This window comes from Malaclemys terrapin, chromosome 10 (assembly GCF_027887155.1).
Source record: "Malaclemys terrapin pileata isolate rMalTer1 chromosome 10, rMalTer1.hap1, whole genome shotgun sequence".
In the NCBI taxonomy this organism is placed as follows: domain Eukaryota; kingdom Metazoa; phylum Chordata; order Testudines; family Emydidae; genus Malaclemys; species Malaclemys terrapin.
In genome coordinates this window covers 72,163,263-72,189,752 of record NC_071514.1, presented here as the reverse complement: position 1 = coordinate 72,189,752, position 26,490 = coordinate 72,163,263, and the positions used below count along the sequence as shown (strand labels likewise).

General features: G+C 39.6%; 1 protein-coding gene across 2 annotated transcripts; it reads right to left on the bottom strand.

The window, feature by feature from the left end:
• Positions 1 to 2,354: 2,354 nt before the first annotated feature.
• DAGLB (diacylglycerol lipase beta) lies at positions 2,355 to 24,226 on the bottom strand. Of its 2 annotated transcripts, XM_054042121.1 has the most exons (16): positions 24,151 to 24,226; positions 23,691 to 23,819; positions 22,538 to 22,689; positions 19,421 to 19,595; positions 18,464 to 18,725; positions 15,942 to 16,067; positions 14,290 to 14,417; positions 11,929 to 12,055; positions 11,397 to 11,480; positions 10,766 to 10,843; positions 10,247 to 10,327; positions 9,984 to 10,111; positions 7,612 to 7,680; positions 7,439 to 7,511; positions 5,779 to 6,032; positions 2,355 to 3,866 (listed from the first exon to the last, which is right to left on the bottom strand). In XM_054042121.1, exons 2-16 carry the CDS (start codon positions 23,783 to 23,785, stop codon positions 3,671 to 3,673), a joined length of 2,028 nt encoding a protein of 675 aa, XP_053898096.1. In that variant the 5' UTR covers positions 23,786 to 23,819; positions 24,151 to 24,226; the 3' UTR covers positions 2,355 to 3,670. The 2 variants fall into 2 exon arrangements, with proteins under 2 accessions (XP_053898096.1, XP_053898097.1); XM_054042122.1 differs by lacking the exons at positions 19,421 to 19,595; positions 22,538 to 22,689; positions 23,691 to 23,819; positions 24,151 to 24,226 and adding an exon at positions 19,019 to 19,225.
• Positions 24,227 to 26,490: the final 2,264 nt, after the last annotated feature.

Genomic DNA, 26,490 nt, shown 5'->3' with positions numbered 1-26,490 from the left:
ACTTCTAAGCTTAACTACCAGCTTAGCTCTGGTCCGCTGCCACCATCTCAAGCTAATTCCCTTCCCTGGGGAGCCTTGAGAAACCTTTCACCAATTCCCTGGTGAAAACAGATCCAAACCCCTTGGATCTTAAAACAAGGAGAAATTAACCATTCCCCTCCTTCCTCCCACCAACTCCTGGTGAATACAGATCCAACCCCCTTGGATCTAAAAACAAGGAAAAATCAATCAGGTTCTTAAAAAGAAGGCTTTTAATTAAAGAAAAAGTTAAAAATCATCTCTGTAAAATCAGTATGGAAAATAACTTTACAGGGTAATCAAACTTAAAGAGCTCAGAGGACTCCCCTCTAGTCTTAGGTTCAAAGTACAGCAAACAAAGATAAACACTCTAGTAAAAGGTACATTTACAAGTTGAGAAAACAAAATAAACTAAGATGCCTTGCCTGGCTATTTACTTACAAGTTTGAAATAGGAGAGACTTGTTTAGAAAGATGTGGAGAACCTGGATTGATGTCTGGTCCCTCTCAGTCCCAAGAGTGAATGAACCCCCAAACAAAAGCCTCCTCCCCCCTCCCCCCCCAAGATTTGAAAGTATCTTGTCCCCTTATTGGTCCTTTAGGTCAGATGCCAGCCAGGTTACCTGAGCTTCTTAACCCTTTACAGGGAAAAGGATTTTGGAGTCTCTGGCCAGGAGGGATTTTATAGTACTGTACACAGGACAGCTGTTACCCCCTTCCCTTTATAGTTATGACAGGCCCGTATTTAACATCTGCCCTATGTGTACTAAAGTAAAGACAGCTCACTAACCAGGAGTGACTAGGTTACACCTCAATCTACTTCTCTCAGTGCACAGAAACTTGGGTCTCTTGCAGCCCAGATGAAGTGGCTAATCTGCTCTGGGTCTTAATCTCGCCTGTTAGAGCTCTTTTACTTAGTGTATATGACTATAGCAGTGGTTCTTAAACTTTTGAACAGGTGACCCCTTTCACATAGAGGCTTGCTAAGTACAACCCCCACCCCCAATAAATTAAAAACAGTTTCTTATATATTTTACCCTGTTATAAATGCTGGAAGCAAAGCAGGGTTTGGGGTGGAGGCTGACAGCTCATGACCCCCTGAGGTGTTCTGACCTCCAGTTTGAGAGCCCCTGGAAGATAGTGTGATGATTGTGGAAGACATGAATTCAAGTCCCTGCTTCTCCCACATTGGCTAGGGCAGTAGGTGGTGGTGTCAGTAGCTACCGGTGTGGTGCTCTGCTCTTGTTCAATGATAAGTCACCTGTGTGCGTGTTCCTTCTGTGTGCTGCCTCAGTTCTGCGCAGATAGCTGACAGCAGACCCTGAGAGAACCCCCTAGTAAGGTCTGAAGGAACCCAAGCCACGTTTATTAAACGAAACACAGTAATAGTTTCTTGTAGACTCTAGAAGACATACTATGAATTTATGCCCCCAGCAATGGACCAGCTCAGTCAGTGGCGGGACTTTCCACTGCCCCCTAGGCCAGACAAAGATGTGCACTCCAGGACCTACTTTTATACAGTTACAGGACAGATTACATTGCAGTACAGCTCCTTGACTCATTGGGAGGCTGTCTCCCCCTTTTGATCATGTTGGTTCAAACACATCTATCCCTTATGTTGTCCTTTTGACCCTGTCTTTAATATGCACCTGCCTGTTCCTTGTTAGCTCTGTGGAGTGTTCTTGCTATCTTGGCACAAGTCCCTCGTATTAGCACTAATGTGTGGATGCACCTGCTTCTAGCAGCCCTCTTCTTGCCAACTTCTGTGAGTGGGGCCTGCCTCTGGCTCACAGCCCAGTTTTTGCTTAGCAATGCCTGGAAGTACTTTGGTTCAGGCTTCAGGCCTTTGATACAAGAGTTTGTTTCAGGGTCTCATCTTACTACAGGTGTCATCTTCCTGATCTTTATAAAACCTCAAACAGTTGTGGATTTGTCCCAGTGCCCAACAAGAAAACCTCTAGCCTTGTTGCTACTGTGATGTGCACAGGGACAGTTAATAGGAACTCTTACAAGCAGGGATTAAACTTCACACTAGAGGGGAAAAATCAAAGGAAGCATCGTGCCTTTGGTTTGGTACTACTGTACTAAAAGCTGATGGCAATATTTAAGACAGGTCTAAAGGACAAGTTAGCATGCCCTCTACTGGTAGTGCACTAATACTTCAAACAGCCATAGGTCAAAGTGCTCTAGACATGATGTGAGGGGTTTGTCTTGGCGATGTAAATCACTACACTAAGTACTTAAAGTGTTGCTGTAGCACAAAATCCACAACGTGCATTGCTTTTTAATATACAAATAATAAATTTCCTGTCCTATGTTACACATACACTTGCATGATTACACTGAGACAAATTGAGATTTTATTTAGTTCCTGCTTGAAGGGGCACAGCAGGACTACCAAAACAAACTTGCACTACCCCAATACACAAATTCTGACTTTACATTTTTTTTTTTGAAAAAGGTACAATAAGGGACTGTCTCTGACAAGCAACATATGCTTTTTACAAAAGGATCACTTGCTCAGTACAAAGCAACCAAGTTTAATCAGACATTCACCATACAATCAATTTAAATAGTGGAGTTGCAAAATTGGTACTTGGACTGTCTAGTTAAGAAACCTTTGCACCTAAATTAAATGTATGGAAGGTAAGAGTCAGAGGGTCATTAGTCTCAGGCTGGATCTAGTGTAGAAAGGGTACAATGCTTCTCTGTCATTCCCTTAAGAATTTCTTTTCGGATTTATTCCTACATTCTAGAATTTAAAATGAGGCCTTTAGGGTTAAAAACAAACAGATACAAAAATATTGCACATGTATCCAAGCAGCATTTTGAAAAACAAGAGATCCAATATTAGAAAATAGTCCTGAAATAAATGAGATACCATGGAGGTATTTTCAGAAGGTAACTAGTGCAATCAAGACTGGCTGTTTAAAAACAAAATAGAAAACTATTTTTTTTAAACCCTCTCTCTCTCTTTGCACTAGATTTGCAACTGCACCATCATTTACTACCCCATTTCCTTTAATGAAACTTCCTAGTGGCAGTGTTCATTTCTAATAATTATTAATACTGTGCTTTTACATAAGCACCTTTCACCCAAGAATCTCAATGCTTTGCAAAGATGGGTAATACCGTAATTTTACAGATGTGAAACTGAGACACAATGGAAGTTAAGTGACATGCTCAAGATAACATAGCAAGTCTGTGGCAGAGCTAGAATTAGAATTTAGGTGTCATGGTTCCTCTGCTCTAGCTCAATTATCTCCCTATGAATTGTGTTCTCAGTTTATCCAAATCCTTCGCCCTGTAAAATGAAAGATACAGTAATATAGATGTAACTGGCTAAGACTCATCTTACTGTCCCATTTCCAGAAAGGTTAGATCTGTTTCTGTCAAAATCCTGAATACATTCATTTTAACTATCTTATTACAGTTATCCAGTAATGTTTACTTTTGCAGAACCTCTGCAGAGTAAAATGCATTTTGCATTATGATCGTCACCAAGACAACCCCTCCACAGTTTCTATTTTAGGCATGTTAAAAAAAAAAACCCACACCACCACTTAAGTCTGAGGTTAAAGGCTCCTGAATACTTGAAGCCTAAAGAAGAAGAAGAAAAAAAAAAAAAAAAAGGGCTGTTCTCAGAGTTATAGTCATACTGGGTTGGTGTGAAAGTCTCCTTCTATTTGACAGGTAATACAAGATGCTTTTTCCTCAGTTAAGTTGTTCAGGGCTTTGAGCACAACATCTGGCATGTGATCCGTTATCATCTTGGGACTTATTAAAATATTGCTAAAGGCTGTTTCTTTTGACCATCTTGCAGTATATTTAACATCAGAAGAACACCACCTAAAAAGAAATATTTCAATAAAGCCTTTTAGACATTTAGAATATCACATGAATTTTGATCTGTGTCCACTATACAGTGCAAATCCACATGTTGGCCTTAGAAAGCATATTGGTCATATATTTAAAACCTTTGCAGATTATTAAAGGATATAAACAAATCTTTACTCAGCTACTACTAAATATTTTATATAATTAGAAGAAAAAGTGGGCTTTTCAAAAAACCCTCCGTATTGGCCTACTGTGCTCCAATTTATATCAATGGTAAAACAACGCTAATTTGAGAACTAATCCTATTCCCACATTCTTCTTACCCCGAGTTACAGATCCTGTTCTATTGTAACATTTGTGCAGATGGAGTCTGTCAGTTTATTTACATAAACAAATGGAATTTCTCAACTAATGATGAACACATTAGTTAGTGACATCAATGAGCAGCTAATAATTTTTTCCATATTTCCATCAATATAAAACTAAACCAATATTTGCCATTTTCTACATCTGAAACTTCTAAAGGAACCCTTTTTTCCTAGTCTTTAAAATGGTTATTTATTTTTTATTAGCAATATCTCAAAATCACATTTGGGGCTAGATGGACTGGACAAAGTAGTGGTGTGTTATTTACTGACTACCATTATGTTGAGGGTGCTTTTATTACATATCCAATATTAGATTAAATATTATAATACAGCTAATTACTGTGTGTCAGGCTGAACTGAGGAGGAAGGCTGGGGAGTTTATTAGCCCAGGCTATTGATATTAATTATCCACCCACTCAATTGAGACCATCCTCAGGTTATTGCCAAACAGTACTGATTTTTAAAGCTAAAAATATTAAAAAACGAATGTGAAAGAAGAAACCAGAAAGCTAAAAGAAAGAGGGCTGGCAAACGGCTGAAAGGAAAGTGTTTTAAAAGAATCTGGCCTGTCCACCCTTCTTCATTTTCCTCCTCCCTTCTCTTCTGGTCAACAAGGAGGCTCTTTCTCCTCTAAATCACCCATCTTTTTGAGTCTGTTTCAAAATGGAACTAGGAGGGGTGGACAGAGGCAGGAGCCTTGCTGGCCCATAGAGTGGGAAGTGAGGAAGGAGGGAAGAGATTTGCCTTTTTTTAAAACTCTTAAAAAATGCTTCATTTTTTGGTAGTTTCATAATCCCCATTTTCTTTGCTATTTGAGCATCTGTCTCCTTCCTGCTTCAACACAAAAGGAGAGAGAAGCTGAGGCAGCAAGGTTCTTGCTGGACCAGTTTGAGAATTCCAAGTACAGGAGCCAGAAGCAGAGAGATTTGCATGCTCAGGCTACAGTTATTAAGGCAAATATGTAATAGAAATGGTAGTACTACATCATTAACACAACTGCACCATGGCTGGGACAAGCCCATTTCAGTATAATGGATGGTATTACACCAACTTTGACAATAACTAGGTGCTCACTCCACAAACAATGGTAATGTCACGGTAGTGTGTACCAAAGCAATTAGCATCACCATTACAGCACCTACATACTTTGTGATGCCTTATATAGTGCTGTACAGTAGGTGGCCTGCGCCAAACACATAACAAGTACCTGTCCTGGCTAGTTTACTGTTTAAAGGTGTAAGTGAGTAGAACAGATTCAACACAGAATGGATTTCAGTCATTACAGTTGCAATGTCACAAGACAGTATTCAGTGGAGGGGACAAAGAATGAGGAGGTTGTTCCCAGTTTTGGGGGTAAGTGTGAAATGAAGCACTGACTCAGAAGTAGGTTAAAGAAACAGGGAACACCAGAGAAGATTGGATACAATATATAAAGAGCATGAATAGATGTAGGAGAAGATGAGAGCAGAGAGACCAGAGCTCTTGCCTCTGCTTCTAAGGTGAAGAAGAGAAGCTTCAATTTAATAATTCAGTGAAGCATAATGCTGATCATTTACCTTCTTGAGCTGGTTTCTTCTACAATATGGATGATTTTTCCTGGGAGATAAAGATGAGGATACTGAGGTGGAGCATTTAAAGGAGATTCATCCTCAATGGCATTGTAAGAAGGTGACCGATGCATCATTAAACTCTCTTCAGCTAGAAGAGGCTGGGTTAGGGCATCTTGACATCTACCATCTAACTCAGTTGGGAAGTTATCTGGATCGCCTCCAAACACTTCATACCAACACCCATACAGCAGGATCTGGTACTGAGTTCAGAGAGAAAGAAGCAGAATATGAAATTTTGATGTTTATTTTCAAAGTAGTATTTAATTTTAAACACACACACAAAATGCAAGATCTCTATACCAAAGTTTCTCCAAATTAAGTGGAGACACTTTTGTGGACTGAGCTGATATCAATTAATTAAGAGGGGTCAATTCAGAGGGAAACGTCTGCAACTTTGACAATTAATTCCTCCCCCAGTTCTCCTATCCAGCTTGAATCCCCACATTCACAATCTCTAGCTGCCTATCAGCTTCTTTAAGTTTAACTCTTCACAGAAGGCCTCCATAGGGTCTCTAATCTTGGAAGTACACACAAATCTTGTGGAAAAACCCGTGGAGGATCTAGGGTTTAACTCTAGGCATCGATGGAGGGCAGTTTTTAACCCACTCCTTCTCACACCACAAGGAAGTCATCTTCCTGACAATTTATTGTTCCAGTCCTCCAGGAGTATCACCCTAAAGCCTCATCCAGCATGCGATCCTTCTCCAGTGACTACCGCTCTGAGAATGCAAGCATAGCTTCTTTTGGAACTTCACCTGTGTTTCCTCAATGAACAGTAAGGGCTGATGGTACAGCCAGACAAAGCCTTCCCTGGTGATGGGGAGAAGGAGTCCCTTCTACAAAATTCCCACCCCCTTTTGGTCCCAGAAGACAGGACCAAACTTAGCCTACTGAGCCATACTGGAGTCCTCGGTCATTGATCTATCAATCCCTCCTTAATCAGCTGCAGGGATCATTGCTGAGCAACACCAGGAGCACATTGTCCCACTACAGACACTTTGCACAGCCTCTGCATACTTCTAGTTCCTTCTAGCCAACATGGCAACAAATTGGGATGGTAAATAAACAATGCTGCCCTGCAGGAGATTCACCACTAGGCCTCCCGAAACACATGTGAACTTGACTGCAGCCTATAGCGTTTAACCTCACTAATACCAAAACCAAAAACTAGACAATAAAAATGAGATTTTTGCCTTAAAAAAAGGCACTGAAAATAAAGATGTTTTAAACAATTCCCCTATTTTTGTAAGTAATAACGATTTACTAAAACTATTAAAAAATCTTATTGATTTGTCACCATTTATGCTATTTGGTTTATATTTTGCATTTCCCTTGAGCCGCAAACTTGTCTGAATTACATACCCTATTTCAGCTCTCAGGTCTTATGTACAACGACAAGAGTTTCCAAAACAGCAGGGAAAGGTTTAAATAAGATGACACCATATACCTATGTTGTCACTAAATTAAAAATTAACAAACATTTCTATTCAATTTGTGCTTTGGAACCTCCTTCTTAACAGAAAACAAGCCATCACCACACTAAAAGTTGTATCAAAACTACTTGACAATTCCCTTTGCTTTCATTGTTCATGGTGTGTTTTGTTACCTTCGGCCTGTTACAATTAGCAACTATTCTCACTAGCCTTCTCTTCAGGTCTTCCATGTTCGGCATACTTAACCTGTTTAACATACAAAACAAAGTGAAAAAAGCTTCTTAGGCCAACTGCTGGAGAATAACCATCTCTGAATAAAATGTAATGGTTCATCTCAAGTCCTTACCTTGCAACAAGGTCCTTTCCAACAATGACTGACACAATGAAGCATTTAGAGTAGTCTGCAAGTGATTTGCTAAAAAAAAACAAAACAAATATATATATATTTATTTTATTCTTGCTATAACCTATGTTATTTGTATAATATAATAATGTGTTGCAATAAAAACATTCAGTTATTTTACTGCACTTTTTTCTGGAACTAGCCTTTTAAGACTAATTCAAGAGCAGGTTATATTGAACCTCCTTACACATGCTAAATAATAGGGATGGACTAGATGACTTCTCATGGTCCCTTACAATCCTAAATTTCTATGATTCTATGTACAGGCCAAGATTAGTTAAGGATTTTGATTTGAAGCATTTACTTTCAGTATTAACAGTGTATTCGTTAACAGAATTAATAGAGTATTTAATTCTTTAATGGCTATACAGGAACAATGTCCGATGGGACAATTACAACTTTGCTGGAAAACTTTATTTTATAAATAAGCTATGAACAAGTTTCAGTCATCATCTACAAAGGCAAACCCCACAGTCAGAACAAGATAAGCCTGTTCAAATTTCTTTAATATTAAGGCTGTCGATTAATTGCAGTTAACTCATGCGATTAACTCAAAAATATTAATCATGGTTAATTACAGTTTTAATCACACTGTTAAACAATAGAATACCAATTGAAATTTATTAAATATTGTGGATGTTAGAGAGAGAGAGAGAGAGAGAGAAAGTACGTACGTATTTGGTGTTGTAATTGAAATCAAAGTCTATATTATTCTTGATTATCTTTTACAGTGTAAATATTTGTAAACAAAAGAAATAGTATTTTTCAATTCTCCGCATACAAGTACTGTAGTGCAATCTCTGTGTTGTGAAAGTGCAACTTACAAATGTAGATTTTTTATGTTACATAGCTGCACTCAAAAACAAAACAATGTAAAACTTCAGAGCCTACAAGTCCATTCAGTTTTACATTTACAGGAGATAATGCTGCCCTCTTCTCATTTACAGTGTCAATAGAAAGTGAGAACAGGCATTTGCATGGCACTTTTGTAGCCAGCATTGCAAGGTATTTACGTGCCAGATATGCTAAACATTTGTATGCCCCTTCATGCTTCAGCCACCATTCCAGAGGACATGCTTCCATGCTGATGACACTCATTAAAAAAAAAAAAAAAAGAAAGAAAGAGTTAAATGAAATGTGTGACTGAACTCTCTGGGGGAGAATTATATGTCCCCTGCTCTGTTTTACCTGCATTCTGCCATATATTTCATGTTATAGCAGTCTCAGATGATAACCCAGCACATGTTGTTCATTTTAAGAACACTTTCACCGCAGATTTGACAAAAAGGCAAAGAAGGTACCAATGTGAGATTTGTAAAGATAGCTATAGCATCAATCCAAGGTTTAAGAATCTGAAGTGCCTTCCAAAATCTGAGAGAAACGAGGCATGGAGCATGCTCTCAAAGGTCTTAAAAGAGCAACACTCAGATGAAGAAACTACAGAACCCAAACCACCAAAAAAGAAAATCAACCTTCTGCTGGTGGCATCTCACTCAGATAATGAAAATGAACACGTGTCGGTCCGCACTGCTTTGGATGGTTATCGAGCAGATCCCGTCATCAGCATGGACACATCCTCTGGAATGGTAGTTGAAGCATGAAGGGGCATATGAATCTTTAGCATATCTGGCACATAAATATCTTGCGATGCCAGCTACAACAGTGCCATGAGAATGCCTGTCCTCATTTTCAGGTGCCATTGTAAACAAGAAGTGGGCAGCAGTATCTCCTGCAAATGTAAACAAACTTGTTGGTCTGAGCAAATGGCTGAACAAGAAGTAAGACTGAGTGGACTTGCAGGCTCTAAAGTTTTACACGGTTTTGTTTTTGAATGCAGTTATGTAACCAAAAAAAAAAATCTACTTTTGTAAGTTGCACTTTCATGATAAGGAGATTGCACTATAGTACTTGTATAAGGTGAACTGAAAAATACTATTTCTTTTGTTTTTTTACAGTGCTAGTACTTGTAATCAAAAATAAATATAAAGTGAGCACTATACTTTGTATTCTGTGTTGTAATTGAAATCAATATATTTGAAAAATGTAGAAAACATCAAAAAATATTTAAATAAATGGAATTCTATTATTGTTTAATCGCGCAATTTATTTTTTTTAAATTGAGTGATTGTGATTTTTTTAAATTGCTTGACAGCCCTATTTAATATATTAAACTTAAAACCACTACAGCTTCTTCTGTCAAAATACGAGCCAAATCCATCTCTGAAACAACTCCATTCAGTCATACCTGGGATGAATTTGTGTAAGTATCTTAATGATTTCTGTATCTTGCACTTAAAACCAAGTGTTGTATTTACCTTAACAATCCTCCTGGAGGAGAAAAGGCATAACATCTTAATGTTGGGAAGGAGTTTCTGAGCATGATGGCCAATATTGAAGCTGTTCCACCACCTAAACTGTGACCAACTATAACTAGTTTATATTCCTAAAGACAAAAACAGAAGAGTTATATGGTGAGGTTAAAAGAGAGACAGCTTGCTCCACTTTGGTTTCCAATGTAACTGAAGTGTTTTGTCAAACACTGCTGGCAAAGTTGAATAATTTGCAAGTCAGGACTTACAGGAGCAATGGTGAAAGCCTGGTTTAAAATGCCATCATTTATTAGCCTTCTGTAGATGTAATTTGCTGCTTGAGTTATCCCCTAGAAGACAGTATTCTAAGTTAAGAGAAAAAAGTAGTGTCTAGTTGGAAATGCAATACACATATCCCTTTAAATGCAGTGTTCATAGTACTGACCGCAAAAATGTGTGATAACCTAGTTAACAGTTTCAATGCTCTACTGAAGCCCAAGAGTGGCACCTGAATGAGTGTACTGCACATTTACATTTTTTCTTTCTTTTTTTTTTTTTTTTTAATTTAAAGGGACGCGGGAGGCAAGCAAAACACCAGGACTATAACATAAAAACTCTGCCTCCTGCATTGCAGAGAAGAACACTGCCAACAAGCCATCCAGACAGCTGGTCTACTCTGTCTCACAAAAAAAAACAGCTAATTCCATTTAACTGAAGAAATTTAGGGTTGTTAATTTGATTTTTTTTCATTGAATAAATCACTTCAAATGGTTAAAGATGACACATGCCTTATGTACAAAACCATTTTCCAGAACATCTTCGAGCGTCAGGTCTTCACACTCTGCTGACAGATCAGTGAGGAGATCCTGCAAGTAAATAACAAGACAGATCTCTTTTGCTACAGACATCTATTATGGGAATTTTCACAGCCCTTGACACTGTCTTTACGACAGTAATATCCTCAAGCAAACTTTGAGTCTGCAAGTAATTGCACATAGAAAAGAGAAGTATGAATGTCTCTTACTTACACACATCTAGAAACCCATCACAAAGTGCCCTTTACAGCTACTGTATATACAAACAATATTCTGATTCAAGCTACTATGCAAAACCTGGAAAGTACACTGTACATACACCTCACATCATATTGATACAAAATTACCTTTGCCTTTCTCTCACTTGCCCCTTAAAATGGCATGTAGGCTCTCAGGCATCCAAGAACAGACAGGCTTACCACTTAAGAAGATTATCTACTTCCCCTATCTCATTGCTGACTCAACTGTTGGGTTATTTTAAAATTAATTGTGTCACTGTAGCACTACGTATTTCGTCTAGCCACTACAGAGAAGTGTACTGTCTCCTCCAAACCATTGGGACATACCCATCTCCAGAGCCAGTGTTACACAACAGAGATGATACCTCAAAAGACAAGGTTCCTCTCACTGCAACCACAATAGCCTCCTTTTTGTGATCCAAAGCAACAAAAAATGGGATCTCGAAAATCTGAAGGATAAAAAATTAGATGTGTTTAATGAAGATACCAAATTTATTGTAGTTTCCTGGAAAGAAATGAACATGACATCATGAAATTCTATTTAGGCATATAAACTTTTCTTACTGAACTCAGGATTTTTAAAATCTATTGAAAGTTATCATTAGGATTGCTCTTATTCTTGTACAAAGTTATGCGAGAGCTTTTGTTATGTTTTGTGAAGTCTGTCAGTACTTAAAAAAATGTCAATGTTTGTGTCACTTATCTAAACAAGCATCCCTGTATTAGGGTTGGGTTTTGTTTTTTTTTTAATGCTTTTAAAAACATTTTGGGTTAGTTCGGGCTTCCATTTTATAACAGGGGAGGGCAAGGAGAGGAAAGCATCCTCTTCCTGGTTTCTAATTGAACTCAAGAAATTACTGAGAATTCTCTTGCTGAATGTTTGTCCAGATTGTTTACCTTGTTATGAAAGCTGATATGAATGAAATCTCTGTACTGTAGCCCTGTTATTTTTAGGATGGATCCAAAGTGAAAGTTAAGATGATCACCACCAATTATATCAGAATCTGTTGGGCTGTTTCTGCAACTAAGGAAACATGGGAAAGAAAAGTGAACTTGCCAGTTCCAGCTAGTTACATTTCCTTTCAGAAAAAGAACTCAATTACATTCACAGCAGGGTTTCTATTGGGAGCACACTGGGTGTTTATACTATAAAGACTGGCTAATACACCATTGCTATAAATCTTTTCGCAGAGTAAACAAGGCAATTCCTAAGAAGATATTTTTTTTTTTAAAACTACATCCAGATAGAAATCATACACTTGAGGAAAAATTTCAAGTACAAAAACAATTCTAAGGAATGAGTTAATTTGACCCCAGCCACAATTTCAGCTATAAAATTATAAATTCATTCAATTTCTCCCAAGTCTTTATTACTGTATGTTGTGACATCTCAGGAGGATAAATTAACTTTATGGAAATTAAAGCTGGATGGAATATTCACTCCTAATGTCACAAATAATGGAGGCGACTATTTAAACAGAGAGATACTATATAAGATTACGCTTGCCTTCTTAGTATTAACTGACAAAGTTTGCAGTGTTATTGTAGCTGTGATGATCACAGAATATTGGAGACAAGGTGGGTTAGATAATAACTTTTACTTGGTCAACTTCAAAGCTGCCAAAGTTTGACATTGATGCACTTAGTATAATTTCCCAATTTCTTTTTCTTAATTTTGACACACTTGTGTTACATTATGTTAAATATAATATTAACATACAAAGCTAGTTTATGGTGAGATTTACTTATGTTAGATTTTGATCCTGCACCTGTCTCAGTGCAGATAGCCGCCTGTGCAGAGACCCATTAACTTGGGGGAAGACTGTATAGACAGAGAGAATTTCAGGATCAGGGTCTTTAACAACTGACTCATTCCTTATATAGAAGCAAATGGTTCCACTGTAAGACAAAGAGGTCTAGGAGGGGAATCTTGCCTGATTCCCCTAAATAGAGAAAACAATCAATGTACTTCCATTTATACACACTCTTGTCTAAGCAAAAGCATACAAGGCCTCAATCCATCTTTTTCGGTTTGGTTTGATTCCAACAGCCCATGACCCCATTTTGAGGAATGTCCATTCAACTCAATCAAATGCCTTTTCAGATACTAACATTGATCTGGCTGAATGAAGACCAGTAACTCTTTACACTGTTTGCAATCTTTTGTTTCTTTGTTTTCTTGTGACCATTGGGTCACACTCTTTGTAGCTTGCATAGGCTGAGCTCACTGCAAGCACCAGGTGCTCCTTGCATCCTTCCACTCCATCCCACAAGGCCCTGTGTGCTACCTTCCTGTCCCTCTTTATTTCAGGTACTCCCTGAAATTTCCCCATATTCCCCGCATGCCAGCAGCTTTGTGTGCACCCCCATTCCTGTCATACCCTCCATACTAGGAGCTCTGTGTGCACCCTTTTCCCTCCATGCACCCCATCTTCCCAGTGCTGGAGCTGTGTGCCCCCCTCTACCCACACCAGGATACCCCAATCTCTGCCTCACTAGGTTCTGTCTCCCCCCTATTCTCCATGCTAGTGGTCTTGGGTGCTCTCCACTCATACCAAGGTCCCTCTATTTTCACTCCACACCAGGGACTCTGTGTGCCCTTCCCCCATTCTGTCTCCCAGGCCAGGGGCTGTGTGCACACTCCCATTCTCCCATGCCCCAATTCCCCCAAACCAGTATTTTTTTGGGAGATAAGTCATTCAAGGTGCAAACACGTTAAACTTTATTAGGACAGGCAGAAATGAGACAGAGGTAGTTTTCTGCTGGAAGGCATTAATGGGTGCCATTAATCAACTGTTTGATTTTATAGACAAATACAGAGGGGCTTAAAGCTGTTGCTCTATGTGTCTCCCATTCCCCCTTTCAGTTGTCCAATTCTATCCAAAATCAATAGGATTCTGGTCACTAATGCCCACGAACATTCTCTGAACATTTGTAATTAATCAGGTGCAGTGTTCAAAAACTTCTTGTGTTAATAGCCAAACACAGAAATGCCATCAAGTTCAGTGTATGGCTTTGTAAGTTTGGCCAAAGAAAACAGCTTGCCTACCCTTCCAAAATCGGAAGTAGTATTTTGAAGGCTGGTTTCCTTTTACTCAATTTGCGAAAGACAACTCTAGCAATCAAGCTCATGTATACTTATTAATAGATAGAAATTGACGAAATAAGAGAACTTCTATTTAAGTGATTTGTACTGATATGAAAAAACAAATAATTAAAAAAGAAACTATGCACTTTTAAGATCTTATACCAACCTACCAGTCACCACTAAGCTTACAGAGTGCAGTAAATGGGTTAGTGTATATGTAGTAAGGCCATCCATAAGCAGCTGCAGCAAACTGCATGTAGTGAGCAGCATTTTCTAATTCAATATCCAAATCATCAGTCTGGAGGGGGAAAGAAACAAAAACAAAAAAACAAACATGTAAGGCAAGCCCAGGATAAAGAATGCAGGTGCACACCATGCCACTGTAACACTAAGGGCCTAGATCTCCCCACAGACCCAAATAGTCATGGTAATGACGTTTATTCTTTTACCATTGCACTGTAAGCCCCAAATAAGTGAAACAGAACAACTGAGAGGAAGGAGTTCACACTTAGGCATATTCAATTTTCTTATTTAGAAAAAGTTTAGGGTTTATTTGTTAATAATAAAGTCTTGAAAATGGAGTCTTGAAAAATTCTAATTATTATTTAAAGTAATTGTTCAGTAACAGTACCAAGTTTATATGTTTCTATACTTTATTATGCACTGATAAACATGGAACTGAAAATTAAATGTTCATTCTAAGGGGTGTAGGTGGAGGAAAAGCTACAGATTATGTAACAGATAATTCTCACAAGAGCTTTTTTTCCTTTGCACAGAACCCACCATCAGCTGAATTCAAAAGGAACTATCTAGTAAGTGGCGTTCACTTAAACGGTTTCAACTGAAGTGGAATAATCTACTTGGGTTAAAACGGTGCATTAGGTGAGAAATTAAAGATTACAAAAGATACAAAATAATTTACAAGAGATTTTTCCCATTTTAAGCCATTTAAGAGACGGGTGGAAGATCCCAAAATGAAGTGTCACTCCTGATCAGCAAGCATTAAACAATTACTGTTTCTGTTTCTCATCCTGTCTGGATGTTGGTTACTTAGTTATAATTTGAAAGACAAGTACAGTATAATGACACTCCCCGGGTTACGCAAACCTGACTTATGCAAATCCGCACTTATGGAAAAAGTTCCGTAAGCTTTTTTTTTTTTTTTTTTGGGGGGGGGGGGGGGGGGGGGCGAACGGACATAATACGTTCCCGACTTGCACAAGGCATTCCGGAACGGAACGCTTGCGTAAATCAGGGAGCATCTGTACTGCAAGACCAACATTTTCAGCTTTATGCTCATAGAACTGTCATCTTATTTGTTTCTGCGCATATTCTTCTTGGTGATCCAAAAAACCCTATAATTTTCACACATATACCTACTTCCCATTTCAAAATTTCATATTTATCAACATAAATGAAAACATAATTGTGGGGTGGCATTTTTGGAAGTGCCTAAGGAACACAACTCCCATTGTTTTTCAATGGGACTTGTTCTCCTAAATCACTTGGATGCTTTTGAAAATCCCACCCTTATAGCCCGTTTTGGTGGGAGGTTTTTAGTTTATAATCATTTTCTAGTCATTTTTACTTTCAGGTTCTCCATGTATTAGTACAATTCAGCAATGTTTTGATTGCAAACTTCATAAGAGGATTTTTATTGGATTACAAAATTTCCTATTTGAACTTAAAATACTGGGAACTATGAGCCTTAGATTTTGTCAAAGCTAATTTTTACAAAACTTGCGTTTTAGTTCAGTTTGACAAGACTCTGTCCCTTAAACGGGCTGTTATCACAAAGCTGTTTTTTGGTAGCATATCTTACCACATGGGATAGGTGGGAATGACACAGGACTTCTTCAGGCTCTTTTGGGCAGTTTTCCACTTTATCTTGCTCTTGATGGAGCAGAGTGAAGCCTGCTGCTATGTCACTAGGCACCAGGTCAGTGTCCTGCCAAAGAAAATGGAAAATATTCTTTAAAAATAAACCCACATCATCACAGGCAATCCACTGAAAAATGTAAAGTGATTTTCTTTTGCAGTTCTATAGTAAATACATTTACATCAGAAAGCAAGTGTGTGCTTGTGAAACATTCACATCCCCATCCAACGCACTCAATGTTGCATCTTTAAAAACTTTCTGCAAATAAAAGCCACATACATAAATTCCAGTGTAAAAAAGAAAGTTAAAAGCATCTTCTTTAAAAGGCTGTGGAGCCCTAAAGCAAAACATGATCTGAACATGACTAATAATTGTCACAAGCAACTTAGGGGGAAAAAAACCGCTTACCTCCCTCTACAGCTACTATGCAAGTTTGAAGGAGTGCTCATGCTGTTATTTGTGATATGTGACTAGCAAATACTCCTGCTCTGAACCTATGGCAAGGCACATAGCATTTGCTTACAGATCTTTAACAATACTGTAAATACAACCCTGTCACTTAGAGCTCGATCCTGCAAAGTGATGAGCACTACAGTCACAAATGAAGTTGATAAGAAGTGAGGACACTCAGCCCCTCACAGGATTGGGTTCTTAGGGTGCCATGAAGATTATTCCATCTGTAAAGAAACCACATTAGAAGGCCAGGGAGTATGGTAATTGAGCTTTTCATCACAAGATTTTTTGTTCAAATTGACTCTAGGTCAACAGTGATCATTGGAAAGCTCTTAGCAACTTATGTGAAATGAGACTGGCAAAATAAACATGCTATATCATGAGTAATCATTAGAAATACTGGCAGAAGGATTCCCCTTCTATTAGCCATGAGAACTGGGATTTTGAAGTTTGACGGCAATGGGAAGACTCAGCAAAATCAGGACGTGGGCACTTCCTTTTCTACCATGCATAAGTGAAGGGAGGTTTACAGAGGAAAGGTCCAGGTACAGAGGTGGGGAGGTTTTAATTCGGCTGCACAGAATGACTATTCCCCTTATCAAGGCTCCCTCTAACATCCTACAACTCACCGACTTGGAGGCAATTATAGAGCAGCATGCACAGACACCATTTTAATGGGTAAGAACCTCTCCCACCAACCTTGAGTATGAAAAGAGATCCTAAGGTCACTGCTGAACTCTACTCTCTCACACGGCTGCATAGCGTGCTGGTAGTTAAGTCCCAGCTCAATCAATACTACGCAGACCTTAACTTGTGATGAGCTTTCTACAGAACAGCTTTCTTGTATGGGACAGTTTGGTATAGTTCAGGATGGGAGAACTGCCTTAACACACTGTTAATGCTGACATTAACTCTTCATAAGCTCAATAAATTAATGTAGCTAAATTGTAAAAAGCAACAGAGGGTCCTGTGGCACCTTTAAGACTAACAGAAGTATTGGGAGCACAAGCTTTCGTGGGTAAGAACCTCACTTTTTCAGATTGCAAGTTTCTTCATGAGGTTGATAGATTTCCATTCCATATGGCTAAATGTAGTGCCTTGCATGGTGTCAAGTATCAGAGGGGTAGCCGTGTTAGTCTGAATCTGTAAAAAGCTTTTTTTTTGCTTTTTACAGATTCAGACTAACATGGCTACCCCTCTGATACTTTTAGCTAAATTGTTTGCTGTTTGTACCATTCCCTACTACGGGCAAGGGAAAAATGGTAAACTCTGGATCCTCACATACCGAGGTTAAGAAAAATCAACCTCATTCCCCGACTAGGGAATTGCCCAAGCTGAAGAGAAAAATAACTTCACTAGCCGAATTACAGCCAATAGCTTTACTGGGAAAATCTAAATTCCCAATATAGACAAGATCCTAAACTCAATTAATACCACCAGGCATTCTTAGAGGATCATGAGAAAACTCGAGGGGAGTGGGTTTTTTTTTTTTTTTTTTTTTTTTTAAGTGAAGACAGTGAATATGTTTGTACAAGGAAAAAAGTAATGGTACCAATTTATTTTTTAAATGCAAGCAGGAAAACAAGTTTGTGACCAAAATATTGGTGAAAAAGTGGAGGCAAATTCACTGTTGTGAAGCTATTGCCTATCTGGCTCCTATGTCTGTGAAGTGCCAAGTGTGTTAAAATAAAGTAGTTTGAAAAACAGTGGTTACTTGAGCATGTGACTTTTCCAAGTTTGAAGTTTGTAATTTGTTAGTTTGTGCAATTTTCCCAATCTCTTCCCCCAAGAGGGCAAAGGAACCCATGTTAAAAGGAGGACAGCGTGGTGTAAGTTTTCTGTTTCAGAATAGAGCTGATAGGTATCAAAAGCCTGATTCTCAAGTAAATGGCACTGCTGAACTCTCACTGACCTAAAGGCAAGAGCCACATGTGAAAATGCTGCAGTATTGAGGATTCAGTGTTTAGTCAAATGGCATGATAAGAACAAATAAACAAATCTTTCCATCTTACTGAGAAGTAGGTGCGGAAAAGCTCTGCAATACTTGTAAAAGCCACTCGGTGATCATCATCTTGCATAATACAACAACACAGTAACCTGATTCTCCTCTCCCAGACTCTGGTTGCGGTCTTCTTGACATTATAAAACAATTGGCCTGATTGACTGCTTTCCAAGTTGCGATTTATATCATCAGCCAGGTACAGTGTCTTTTTCCCCCCAAGTGGATCAAAGACAATTACAACTGCAACGATGGTAAAGATGATGATAACCCAGCTGCAAAACAGAAGGGTGTGGGAGGAAAGGCTTGGTGAACCATGTACTCCTAAAATACTGTATACAAGAGCATGCAGCTATAGCTCTTGTCAGCTATAGTTCTTGTCATAGAAAAGAAAATACAGTTTATTGTGGTATACCACCAGCACACTCACTTACTGGTACCGATGATGGCTTTGTAATAGGGACACCAATACACTAGGAACAGGATTGAGACTGCCAACTCATTTCACATAACACACTAAACCTCTACTGTAATCACCACTGATGGATGACTGTTTTGAAATAGCTACCTTAAGTTGGGGAAGGCTCCATATGCCATTACCGATCTCTTAAGGCATCTATTCCTGCTCCTCTGTTTCTCTTCTCCCACCCTCTTCACATCTGTCTGATCGTCCATCTTTGTTTGTCTTTTTGACCCCTTCTCAACTTTACTCTTCATAGCTTTCACTTCATCCCCAGCTTTGTAAGGGAGGATGCCACATCTCCTCTCAGGTAATTAGAAAAGCACAATGAAAACAATGAGTTTATTCTAGTCTTTATATATTCACTCACTATAAAAATCCTTGTTTAAGAAACTCCAGTAATTTAAAACAAATATCCAAGTTTTGAGTGGTCAGAAAAAATCTTCACTGGATATTTAAAATATAAATGCATAATATAAGCTTAGCTTAGTTTTCTGTTAGCATCTTTACCTTGCAATAACTGTCCAAAATACGACATTTACCACAGTCCTTTCACAACGTACATCAGTGTCCGACACCCATATAGCGCCCACAACTGCCCAGACCAATTCTGGGATATAAAGACCTAGCCGAGTATAAATCAATTTAGGAAGAGATTTCCTTGGCCCAGGGTTAGAAATTGTTCCTGAAATTACAGATGGAATTTAAGTAAAAAGTCACTTATGTACATAAAATATCCACACACAAAAATCAGTGTTTTTATGCTATGGTGCCCACTGTGAAATTTAATCAAGTATATAAAAACCCAACAAACTAAGATTTTTAAAGTGAAGTTTCGAAGAAGTGAAACTGTAGACCATAAAATGTCTTAGAACTGAATGGTGAACATCTTTAGCATTTTTAATGGTTTAAAACTGGAAATATTAAAATCATTTCTGCTTTCTCAGAGGAATTTTTGTATCTGTTGTTGGACACATCTCATTTCCCAGAAGATACATTTCAGCCTCAGCCTGTTCACATAGGACCTGATTCGACTCTCTAGGCCAGTGGTTTCCAAACTTTTTATGCGCAAGATCACTTTTTGAATTTAAGGGCAACCCAGGATCTACCTTGCCCTTCCCCGAGGCTCCACCCTTTCCCCAAAGCCCCGCCCCACTCTCTCAATTGCTCGCTCTCCCCTACCCTCCCTCACTTTCACCAGCCTGGGGTAGGGGGTTGGGGTTTTGGAGGGGATTCCTTACATTTCTGGCAAGCATTTTTTGCTTCTACATATTATACTGGCATAGAACAAGTATTTCTATTTGGAGTTGCATCTTTAAAGATTTACAGGTTTGTCCAGTCAACTTAATAGAGATCAATCTCAGAGTTTAAATCACTGATCTTTATTCACGGACTTTTCTCAAAGTCACTTTAGCTACAACAAAAACCCAATCATCATACAGCTTATTTTCTCAATAGGTCTGGGCTTACTAATAAGGCAGTTCAATACAAGAACACAAGATGATACAAATTCTGTTCAGATGTCTGTGACTGCAATACTCCATCTTTTTGGGCAAAAGAGCAGTCAAACAGTATTCTCCAAGTCCACCCCAAAAATCTCTTTGGAGTTAGCTAATTGTTCTAGCCCAGGCCCCTTCCTTGGGAGGGAATCATGTTGTCTATGATGCATCCACCCTGCATAAGGATGGGACCCAAAATGCACACATTCGTGTCACAGTTTGGGGTACCACCACCAATCTACCATCCAGCCTGGTCTCACTACTTTAAGACTATGAAGAGAGTTTGGGTTTTTTGTTTTTTTTAAATGAAATTGTGTTCTAGCAGAAGGATCTCATCAAAATAGAAAAGTGGCATCTGTCTGATAAAGAGAACCAAAGCTACCCAGGTCTGAAATACTAGAAACCTTATTGTATTTTCTGTGAGTTACAAGTAGTTCATAGAAGGGCGGGGATGAGCTCAATTTATAAATACTTTTTATACTGTGAGATTATCAACTACAGAGATGTTACTGACAAAACTTGTCACCCAACAAACTAAAAATGGCAATTTACACTCTAATGCGGCAGATATTGTCAAGCAGACGATAGCTTAATTAACTGAATATTTCAGTGCCTCCGATGGTGATGCATGTTACTCAGCCTAACAAACTTCTGTCCACCCACTTGATCCAGGCACGTAATTTAACTAACAACAGATTATTTCACTGTTACTGTTTGAAAGTGCTTGAATTGTTTTTATTGGGGGGGAGGAGGGGAAATAATGTAAAAGTATCAATTGACTCCAGATATACGAGAGACTTATTAGATTATCTAGTCCATCTTCCAGTTTCCTTATTGCACATTTTCTAGAGTTTTCTTCACTTTAGTTTTAGAGACATTAAGTAACAGGGTTTCCACCATTTCCCTTCAGAGATATTGTTTTTAATTGGGGAATTCTCTGTTAGATTTCCCAGAGATCCAATCTCTGTTTTCCCTTTCTTAATTTATCTGGTGATTCCTAGTTATATGCCCTTAAATTATGCTGAATAATCCTTCTCCCTCCTTGATGTTTATATACATGTATTTATATATAGTTATATCCCCAATCATCCCCAAACTTGTAGTTTGGGCAAGGTACCTACATTGATTTTTAATCTTTCATCAGATCAGTCCCTCCAGATGCCTAAATATTTTAGCTGTTTTTCTATGATCACTCTAGGATGGTCCAATGGTTGGGGCACTAGCCTAGGACCTGTGGAGCAGGGACTTGGACCTGGGTCTCCCAACAGACTTTGTGTGTAACCTCAGGCAAGTCACAGCCTCTCTGTAAAACGGAGATCATACTCTACTGGAGTGTTGTGAGGATAAATACACTAGAGATTGTGAAGTGCTCAAATACTACCCTAATGGAGGCATACAAGTACCTAAGACAGATATTAGGAGCGTCTATCTTTCTGGTAATGAGGCTCACAGAACAGAACACAATATACAAAGGGACCATTACAGGTACCTCTCTGTCCCATGATAAGGTGTCTGTGCATATGCTCCCATATCATATTAGTTTGCCTCTCTTCCTCAAGCTGAAACTCTTCCTGTTTACATAATTATTGTATTAATAAGACACTGTATAATTTGTGTGGACCACCTTTTTATATACTTTTCCTTAACAGCCTTCTGTATCTGATACACTTTTGATATGTGGCGCTGACTGTGACTATATAAGGCTATGTTTATAAGTACCATTACGGAGCAGATGGATTCTGCATAGCTGCTCCTGGAAGTCTGTCAGAGGTGTTAAAAACAGTGCATCTTTTCAGATTATTTATTAGTGAACTAGTAAATTGCTGGATGTGGAAGTAGCAGCATTGCTGAATCTGATTTGGTTGTGAGAGGATATTTTGGAGTTCCCCTATTTTATAGTTATCTACAGGGTGTAGTAAACTGTTACCTCTATTTGATTATTTAAGGTTAGCAGAGTTTAATTTATTTGTATTAGGTAGTATTAATACTGAGAAGTGGTTACTATAAATCTTATTACTGTCAGGGCACACAGAATGTTTGTAAAGCTGTTCTATTTTAATGGCAAATCTAAATAAAATATATAAATCCTACTACTACAAATATCAGGTATTGCAGACTAAGTATTTACCTTGCATACTGATATACACAATAGCAGATACAGTGCATATTATGACAGCCAGGAGAACGAGGAGGACAAGCAGGTAGCTGTGCAATAATCCCCCTCCAGTACAGTTAAATTTCCCTTTGTGAATGGAGTACAAAATAAGAATTCCAATCCACCTGCAGAAAAACAGTACCATAAGTTGTCACAGCTAGGAAGAAACATACTTCACCACAAAGCTAATTCAGTCATAAAAAATTATCCATCTTCATTTAAAAATAATTCATAAAAGGGGCATGTTCCCACAATGAAACTCAGAGAATGTAAAGACCCCAGTAGAGTATATTGCAGTAACCACAACAGAGACTACAAGTTCAACAATATCCTCCTTTTTTTATAGCACCTTTCATTCAGATGGATCCCAGAGCACTTCAATGATGGATGAAGTTTATCAGTTTAAGTGATGCAACCACATCTTGAAGTAGTAGCAAATGATTACTGTGTAGTATGGTCTTAATTTAGTACAGCATGCAAAAGTTACATTACATGTCTCATTCTCAATATGAAAACCCAGGTTATCAATACATGATAGGAAAAAACCCTCAATTTCTCTCTCACTTCTATGTAATAAAAAGCCAAATGAACCAGACAGTCTCACATCGCATCTAAACAAATATTCCTAACAGCATACCAACTCAGCAGCTTCCCAGGCATGTTATAAAAATCAACAAGATAATCTACAGATACATAATAGCAATTTCCTAAGGAGCCCAAGGACTACTCCAATTAGCATGAAAGTTAACATACATTTAAAATAAAACAATTAAAATAACCCTAACATTCGCATAATCCTTTATAGAGGACTAGAAATCACTTATCAATAGTTAATCAGCCGCTGATCAATTTTGCCTTCTGTCACCAGGAGGGAATGGCTGGAGGCAGAACACTTGAGTCTGTCTGTATCTATCTGTTGTCTCTTGTCTTATACACTGTAAGCTCCTTGGGGCAGGGAACATCTTTTTGTTCTGTTCATACAACACCTAGCACAATGGCATACTGGGTTCTAATAAGAGGGCACTGCAGATGTACAGTGCACCTTCCATGGCAGACCAGATCTCCCAGCTGCATGGTTCTCCTCCCCTTGGAGGGTGGTGGGAAGAGAGGATGGGGTGGCTCTTACCAGATCATTCTGATGAAAAGTTCAAAGGCTCCCGGAAAAACAAAGTCATCACTAGCGATAGCCCAGCGTCTCCCAAATATCACCATTCCAGGCATCTTGGGGACCCTACCAGTGCTGTGCCTGCTCCTCCTGCAGGAAGCAAATGTACCGATGACCCACACATCTCCTTACCCTCACTAAAGCCAGGAGCCTGCCTCCTACCAAAACTAGCCACCATACCTCAGATTACGTCTCTCTGACCACAAGCTACGCATCTGCCCCCTTTCCCTGCCCCCCTTTCCCACCCCCAGGCCAACCCCTGCTCCTGAAGGGCCGTCCCCAGGCCTGCCGCAGCCGGGCTGGCCCCCACCCAGCCCAACCCCCCCGAAACACTTCACTGCCCAGCCCCAGCCGGGCTGCCCGCCTTCCGCCCCCGCACTTCCCTGCCACACCCCCAGCCTCCCAAGAAGCGACCCCGCACCAGCGAGACGCTCCCTGCTCTCCTCGGACAGAACGTCACACCAGTCCAAAGAGGATTTCGTAAAAACAACACAACGCCATGACGCAACCACGCAGCGTAAGCCCTTAGAATCGCTCAGGGAACACATTCACCCTTTCCCACCGGCGCATGAGTAGAGCTCGCGCGCTAGACGCTTTCCCATCCCGTTTCAGGATGAGACGCATGCGCAGGGCTTCTACGAGCCCCGCCCTTCGAGCGGCCAGGCGCATGCGCAAAGGACGCGGGGCTCGGAGTCCTCTCTGCTCCCTCTCGCCCACGCCTGCCTAGCCCCGAGGCGCATGCGCAGAGCTCTCCCGTGCTGATAGGCACTCCCCTGGAAGTGGAGACGCTGAGAGACAGCAGGCTGGGCACCGGACACTTGGCTGTCCCCCGTGATGCTGCCCCCTGGCAGATGTGGCAGCTGGCCCTGTTCTGCCCCTTATGGCATTGTGACAACCATATGATATCACCTCACAGCACCATACCATCACCCTACATGCCACTACAATGTGGGGTCCTGTGGGTCCCTCCCACACTGACAAGATACAGAGGGGTTCCAAGAATCTCCTCATTCTGAGCTGTATGGTCTGGTTCACCAAAAAAAGTTGTGAGCTCTCAACTGAAAGACAGCAAGAACACTGGTCATCAATATAATTGTGAAATGTATGTATGTGTACTATGTAATGAGTTATTAATCTGTACTAGAATATTATGGTTTTAAGCATACAAGTTAAAAGCAGGTCAGCAAAAGGTGACATGTCTTAGGCTGCTTCTTCCAGATAGGAGGTAAGAAATGTGTATTTCTGTCAGGCTGTAAATAAAGCATTGTAAGCTAACACAATGGATGCCTATTTACAAACAAAGTCAAATGGCAATGAACTGATGTGAACTTAACAGGAAAGGAGCACACAGAAAAAGAAAAAAAGCGATGGGTGTTATCCTGTCTCTGAATAAAGACAATGAACTTTGGGATTATTTCTAAAAGGCAAAGATAACAGCCTGGCATCCTCCACCTCCATTCATGAAAGCAGGGTCTCAGCCAAGCTAGGCTGAAAACGCTAAAGAGGACTTTGGGTGACAAACATATTTAGACAAGTGGTTAACCTGTTAGTTAAATTTAATCTCTGGAGAGCATGTTACAATTTTGTTTTCTGTGTAACCATTTGTTTCCAATATCCTTATCCATTATCTCTTCCATCTCTTGTCTTCGATAAATTTATTCTTGTTTTCACTATGCATAATACCACAGCACTGAGATATATTCAAAGTGCTGGTCATGAGTTGAATCTTACAAGCGGGGGGTATCCTGTTCCTCTGGGACGAGTGGGCCTGGTAATTCTGCAAGGGTCCCGTGGATAATGGGCTGGACACTGCAGGGAATGCTCCAAGTATCTGGGGGTTGGTGTGTGCCTGTCACTACCTGTACAGAGAGACTGAGGTCTGAGAAGGCTTGGAAAGCAGTGCTGATGCTGCTACAGGCTGTTGGTTTCAGGGACCTGATCCAAAGCAAGCAGAGCCAAAACTCTGTCACACTACAGGCAAGTAGTGGCAAGGTGCCGCACAATCTTGGTTCTTGGGTACCCTTGGAAAGCAACATCGCTGCATCAGACCCTGAGTTCCACTGTGACTTGGGTCCAAGGCCTGTCATTTTTCAGTCTGGATGCAGCTCAAGCCATAGACCTGAATCAGAAGGTCTGCATAGTGTAGTCTGGACACATTAGCATGGCTCTGCTGGTCCAGCAGTTGTAAGCCAGGTTTACAATGCACCATGGGCTCAGAAACAACACCGAGTCCACAAGCCTGGGTCGCACAGACCCAGGTTTACAGTGCGGTATAGACATACATTAGGATACCACATGATAAGGTTTTGTTTTTTTTTAATAAAATAGGAAATTACACACACACAAATGATGTTAAAAGAACATTAAGACTGCACATAAAAGTCAAGCACTCAAAAGTTAGGAAATGCCAGAATTAAGTGTGCCTGTGCAACTTTAATTCAGCCCCCTTGTGGATATGGATTTATGATAGTCATAATTACATAATCACATACTATTTTCCCACAAGACCCCTGCCTCATTCAGGTCACAGAATGGAGCTACTCTGGGAATGAATTAGGGTCATATAGTGAAGAAACCTGTCTGTAGGACCCCTACTTCATTTGTTGCAAAGTTGGAAGTGTGTAATGAATGAGGCAGGGGATTGATTGCAAGTGAAAGAGACCTTAATAATGTCCTTTTAATGTAATTTTTGTGTGTTCAGTAATATTCCATGTTCACCTTGCCCAAAGCTGGATATGTATAGAAAAAACAGAATTCCTGT